The sequence below is a fragment of the Mesitornis unicolor genome, unplaced genomic scaffold (genome assembly GCF_000695765.1).
Source record: "Mesitornis unicolor isolate BGI_N332 unplaced genomic scaffold, ASM69576v1 scaffold2078, whole genome shotgun sequence".
NCBI lineage: Eukaryota > Metazoa > Chordata > Aves > Mesitornithiformes > Mesitornithidae > Mesitornis > Mesitornis unicolor.
The window spans coordinates 1-6,715 of NW_010199573.1; the positions used below are offsets into that span (position 1 = coordinate 1).

A 6,715-nucleotide genomic window follows, 5' to 3' on the forward strand; every position below is an offset into this window, starting at 1 on the left:
GTTTTGGGGTGGACATGAGGGAGTTTGAGGTGGCTACAAGGGGGTTTGAGTGGCTATGAGGGGCTTTGGGGTGGCTATGAGGGGTTTTGGGGTGGCTATGAGAGGTTTTTAACCAAGGCCGAGGGTTTTTAGAGAGGGATAAGAGATTTCAGGGAGGGGAACCGAGCTGAGGGGATTTTTTTTGGGAGGAATTTGCCACCCCGTCCCCCTCACCTTGATCCAAAACTCCTCGTAGAGGGCGCAGGCGATGACGCAGCGCTCGAAGAGGACGATGGTTCGCTCGTGGGAGCCGGCGGCCATTTCGAAGTCCAGGTATTCCCGCCAATTCCTCAGCTGGGCCCTCTCCAGCGGCTTCACATGGAAATACGGCCGCTTAATCTGCCCCGAAAAAACCCCCCCCCCAAAAAATCACCTCAGCGGGGTGCAAAACCAACCCGTGAGCGGTTTTTAAAGGGTTTTACAGCGATTTGGGCCTTACTCCGTCCTCAAAATTCCACCGCTTGCTGACTTCGGCCTCGTTCTGCGCGTAGATTTGCTGGCGCATGGAGATCACCAACTCCCGGATCTTTTCCTGGTCTAAATCCTCCTAAAAAATACGCGACCCAGGTAAGAAAAAACCACGGGGGGGGGTTGCTAAAGAGCCTAAATTTTACAATTTTACGGGTTTTTTTGCAGTTTTGGGGAATTTTTACCTCAGGATCTTTCGCCGATGCTTTTCCCTCCACTCCTGGGGGAAGATCCTCGCCCGGCGGCGCCTCCGTCCCCTCGGGCTCCGGGGGTTTTGGGACGGGGTCGGTGGCCAATTTGGATTGAACCCAAAGCAGCTCCTCCGGGGATAAAATATCCTTGGGGTGGTTGTGCAGGACGTGCTCCTTGAACCTGGGGGGGTAAAAACCCGTGCGGTTTGGGCCCAAAACGGTGAAAATTTGACTTTTTTAGGGCTTTTTTTACCCCCTCTGCTATTTTTTGTGGGGTTTTTTACCCCCACAGGGGGTTTTATGGGGATGTTTTGCGTCTTCTGTGCCCAAAAAGGAGTAATTTGGGGTGAAAAGTGGCTCCTCCGCAGCAAAATTTGGGGTTTTGGGGCGGGATGTGTCAGTTTAGCGCCAAAAAACAGCAGTTTTGGGGTCAAATAGGGCGTCTTGGTCTCAAAAATTGAGCGTTTTGGGGTGAAATAAGTCATTTTAGCCAAAAAAAAGCAGGATTTTAGGGCAAAATGGGGCACTTTGGGCTGAAATCATTCACCCGAGCCCAAAAAATGGAGCATTTTGAGGTGAAATGCATCATCTCAGCCCAAAAATTGAGCTTTTTTGGGTGAAGTAAGACATTTTAGCCACAGAAAAAGAGGATTTGGGGGCAAAAAGTGGCATTTCAGCTCCAAAACGGAGCATTTTTGGATGAAAACTGAACATTTTGGGGCAATGTGTGTCGTTTCAGCCAAAGAAAATGAGGATTTTAGGGCAAAATGGAGCATTTTGGGGTGAAATAAGTAATGTCAGCCACTAAAAAAGACCATTTTGAGGTGAAATGCATCGTCTCAGCCCTAAAATGGGGCATTTTGGGATGAAAAATGGGTATTTTTGGTTGAAATAAGTAACCTCAGCCAAAGAAAAATCACATTTTAGGGCAAAACAGACCACTTTGGGATGAAATAATTCACCTGAGCCCAAAAAATTGAGCACTTTGGGGTGAAAAAAGTAATTTTAGCCAAAAAATGGAGCATTTTGGTGTAAATTGAGCCATTTCAGCGAAAGAAAATAAGCATTTTAAGACAAAATAGACCATTCTGGGCTGAAATACGCAATCTCAGCCCCAAGAATCTCTTTTTTGGGTGGCATTTTGGGGCACCAGGGATATTTTTGGGCACCGTGGGGGCATTTTTGGGCACCATGGAGACATTTCTGGGCACCAGGGATGCGTTTTCAGGCACCATGGGGGCATTTTTGGGGCACCAGGGATATTTTTGGGCACCAGGAGAGCATTTTTGGGCACCATGGGGGTGTTTTTGGGCACCATGAGGGCGTTTTTGGGCACCACGGAGGCATTTTTGGGCCCCGTGGGGCCTTTTTGGAACACCAGGGATGTTTTAGGGCACCATGGTGGTGTCTGTGGGTGCCAGGGGGGCATTTTTGGGGCACAAGGGATATTTTTGGGCACCATGGAGACATTTTTGGGCACCAGGGATGCGTTTTTGGGCACCGTGGGGGCATTTTTGGGGCACTGGGGATATTTTTGGGCACCACGAGGGCGTTTTTGGGCCCCGTGGGGGCGTTTCTGAGACACCAGGGATGTTTTAGGGCACCATGGGGGTGTCTGTGGGTGCCAGGGGGGCATTTTTGGGCACCGTGGGGGCATTTTTGGGGCACTGGGGATATTTTTGGGCACCACGAGGGCGTTTTTGGGCCCCGTGGGGGCGTTTCTGAGACACCAGGGATGTTTTAGGGCACCATGGGGGTGTCTGTGGGTGCCAGGGGGGCATTTTTGGGCACCGTGGGGGCATTTTTGGGGCACCAGGGATGCGTTTTTGGGCACCACGAGGGCGTTTTTGGGCACCATGAGGGCGTTTTTGGGTGCTGGGGGGCATTTCTGGGCACCATGGAGACATTTCTGGGCACCAGGGATGAGTGGTGGTTGTAGAGCTGCGTGGGCATGGAGAGGACGCGGTCGTAGATGCCGGTGACGGCGCGGAGGTCCCCGTGCTCCCGTTCCCACTCCACGTAGAGCTCCCACAGTTTATCCGAGCGGAAATCCATCCCGGCAGCCGCCACCGCCGCCTCGAAAACGCTGCCAAAAACACCCCCCGAAACAAAAATCAGACTCGGGGTGAGCCCCCATGGTGGGAAACGGCGATTTCGGGGTCCTTACCCTCGGATTTTTTGGGTGGATTCGGGTAAATTCATGTCCAGCGTGGATTGGAGGTAGGAGATGTAGTGGATCCACAGGTCCATGCTGAGGGGGATGGATTGCAGCCCCCGCTCGAAAACCTGCGGGAAAATACAGCGGAAATATCAGCGTTTGGACCAAATTTTACCTCGAGGGGTTGGGGGACACTGGCTTGGGGTGGAAAAAGGCCCCAAACGGACTCAAAATGGCCCAAAATGGCCCCAAAATGGACCCAAAATGACCCAAGATGGACCCAAAATGGCCCTAAATGGACCCAAAATGGCTCAGAATGGCCCAAAACAGACCCCAAATGACCCAAAATGGACCTAAAATGGACCAAAATGGCCCCAAACGGCCCAAAGTGGACCCAAAAGGGACCCAAAAGGGCACATAACAGACCCAAAATGGACCCGAAATGGCCCCAAAATGACCCCAAACGGCCCAAAATGGCCCAAAATGGCCCCAAACGGACCCAAAACAGCCCAAAATGGACCCAAAACGGCCCAAAATGGACCCAAAACGGCCCAAAATGGACCCAAAATGGACCAAAACGGACCCAAAATGGACCAAAACGGACCCAAAATGGACCAAAATGGACTCAAAATGACCCAAAATGGACCAAAATGGACCCAAAATGGCCCAAAACGGACCCAAAATGGCCCAAAATGGACTCAAAATGACCCAAAATGGACCAAAATGGACCCAAAATGACCCAAAATGGACCCAAAATGGACCAAAACGGACCCAAAATGGCCCAAAATGGCCCCAAAATGGGTCCAAAATGGTCCCAAAATGGCCCAAAAGGGACCCAAAATGACCCAAAATGGCCCCAAAATGGGCCCAAAATGGCCCCAAACGGACCCAAAAGGGACCCAAAACGGCCCAAAATGGACCCAAAAAGGACCCAAAAGGGCACATAATGGACCCAAAACGAACACAAAAGGACCCAAAATGGCCCAAAACGGACCCAAAACGGTCCAAAATGGACCCAAAATGACCCAAAATAGATCCAAAATGGACCCAAAATGGCTCAAAAGGGACCCAAAATGACCCAAAACAGACCTAAAATGGCCCAAAATGGATCCAAAATGGCCCGAAATGGGCCCAAAATGGCCCAAAACAGACCCAAAATGGCCCAATATGGCCCAAAAGGGATCCAAAATGGCCCAGGGATCCTCCAAATAGCCCCATTTGTCACCCAAACTGGGTTAAACTGGGAGGGGAGCCCCAAACCAGTATAAACCAGTATAAACCAGTACAAACCAGTATAAACTAGTCCAAACCAGTACCGCCTCAGCCTTATGAGCACAATTGAAGGGTGCTCAATGAGCCAAAACCAGCCCAGGGACCCCCCAAATGGCCCCATTTGTCGCCCAAACTGGGTCAAACTGGGAGGAGAGCCCCAAACCAGTATAAACCAGTATAAACCAGTACCTCCTTGGCCTGGTGAGCGCACTTTAAGCACTGCTTAGTGCCCTAAAACCAGCACAGGGACCCCCCACATGGCCTCATTTGTTGCCCAAACTGGGTCAAACTGGGAGGAGAGCCCCAAACCAGTATAAACCAGTATAAACCAGTCCAAACCAGTATAAACCAGTCCAAACCAGTATAAACCAGTATAAACCAGTACAACCCAGTACCTCCTCAGCCTCATTGCTGAAGTCGAATGCTGCTCAATGAGCCAAAACCAGCCCAGGGACCCCCCAAATGGCCCCATTTGTCGCCCAAACTGGGTCAAACTGGGAGAAGAGCCCCAAACCAGTCCAAACCAGTATAAACCAGTATAAACCAGTATAGACCAGTACCTCTTTGGCCTGGCGGGCGCACTCTAAGCACTACTCAATGCCCTAAAACCAGCACAGGGACCCCTCAAATGGCCCCATTTGTTGCCCAAACTGGGTTAAACTGGGAGAAGAGCCCCAAACCAGTCCAAACCAGTATAAACCAGTCCAAACCAGTATAAACCAGTATAAACCAGTATAGACCAGTACCTCCTCGGCCTGGCGGGCGCAGTCGAAGCGCCGCTCCATGTCCGCGTACTTCTTCCAGTAGCCGTAGCAGTAGGGGTAGTGGGCGAAGAAGGCGTCGAAGGCTTTGCGGGCAGCGAAGAGGTGGTTCTGGGGGTAATTAACGGGTAATTAACAGGTAATTAACGGAATATCTATGGGTAATTAACGAAGGGGGAGTGATGGGTTCCGGGTTGGTTTGGGCGTCCTGAGTTAATATCTAATAAAGACCAAATTAGGCTAATTAAGATCTAGTGGAGGCCTAATGAAGGAGGAATTAAGAAGTAATTAAGCTAATTAAGCACTAATTAAGCCAATTAATGTCTAGTAAAGATTTAATTAAGCTAATTAAGGTCTAGTGGAGGTGTAATTAAACTAATCAAGGTCTACTGAAGGTCTAATGAAGGAGTAATTAAGAAGTAATTAAGCTAATTAAGGACTAATTAAGCTAATTAATGTCTAGTAAAGGTCTAATTAAGCTAATTAAGGCCTAATATACATCTAATTAAGCTAATGAATGTCTAATGGAAATCTAGTCAAAGAGTAATTAAGCCAATTATGGACTAATAAAGGTCTAATTAAGCCAGGAGTAATTAAGGAATAACTAATCTAATTAAGGTCTAATTAAGGAGTAATTAGGCTAATGAAGGTGTAATAAAGCCAATTAAGGTCTAATTAAGGAATAATTAAGCCAATTAAGGTCTGATTAAGAAGTAATTAAGGAGTGATTAAGGAGTAATTAAGCTAATTAAGGACTAATTAAGCCAATTAAGGTCTAAAAAAAGTATAATTAGCCTAATTAAGGTCTAATAAAGGCATATTTAAGCTAATTAAGATCCAATGAATGTATAATTAAGCCAATTAAGGTCTAATTAAGCTAATTAAGGTCTAATGAAACCAATTAAGGCCTAATGAAGGTGTAATGAAGCCAATTAAGGCCTAACGAAGGTCTAATGAAGCCAATTAAGGTCTAATGAAGATCTAATTAAGCCAATTAAGGTCTAATTAAGGCAATTAAGGTCTAATGAAGGTGTAATTAAACTAATTAAGAACCAATTAAGGTCTAATAAAGGTCTAATGAAGCCAATTAAGGGCTAATTAAGCCAATTAAGGTCTTATGAAGGTGTAATGAAGCCAATTAAGGGCTAATAAAGATCTAATTAAGCCAAATAAGGTCTAATGAAGCAAAGTAAGGTCTAATAAAGGTGTAATTAAACTAATTAAGAACCAATTAAGGTCTAATAAAGGTCTAATGAAGCCAATTAAGGTCTACTTAAGCTAATTAAGGTCTAATGAAGGTGTAATTAAACTAATTAAGAACCAATTAAGGTCTAATAAAGGTCTAATGAAGCCAATTAAGGGCTAATTAAGCCAATTAAGGTCTTATGAAGGTGTAATGAAGCCAATTAAGGGCTAATAAAAATCTAATTAAGCCAATTAAGGTCTAATGAAGCCAATTAAGGGCTAATGAAGGTCTTACAAAGGTGTAATGAAGCCAATTAAGGTCTAATGAAGCAAAGTAAGGTCTAATGAAGGTGTAATTAAGCCAATTAAGGTCTAAGGAAGGTCTCATTAAGCCAGTTAAGGTCTAAGGAAGGTGTAATTAAGCCAATTAAGGGCTAATTATGTCAATTAAGGTCTAAGGACGGTGTAATTAAGCCAATTAAGGCCTAAGGAAGGTGTAAGGAGGCCAATTAAGGGCTAATGAAGCGGGTTCGTTACCTCCTGCTCAACGAAGCCGAGCAGCTCGGTCCAGGCGCCGAAGTCGTGGGGGTTGCCCTGTGCCCCCAGCCAGAGCCGCTCGAACTCGGGGGGCAGGGGGGGCT

At 47.0% G+C, this 6,715-nt stretch overlaps 1 protein-coding gene across 1 annotated transcript; it reads right to left on the reverse strand.

Annotated features, from left to right (window-relative positions):
- Positions 1–213: 213 nt before the first annotated feature.
- Positions 214–6,710, reverse strand: LOC104544568 (pre-mRNA-processing factor 39-like; the record flags this gene model as incomplete). Its single annotated transcript, XM_010189478.1, has 7 exons — positions 214–378; positions 479–586; positions 693–879; positions 2,554–2,784; positions 2,866–2,984; positions 4,875–5,000; positions 6,612–6,710. Coding segments are annotated over 7 exons (1,035 nt in total), but the record flags the coding sequence as incomplete, so codon positions are not given.
- Between the last annotated feature and the right edge of the window lie 5 nt (positions 6,711–6,715).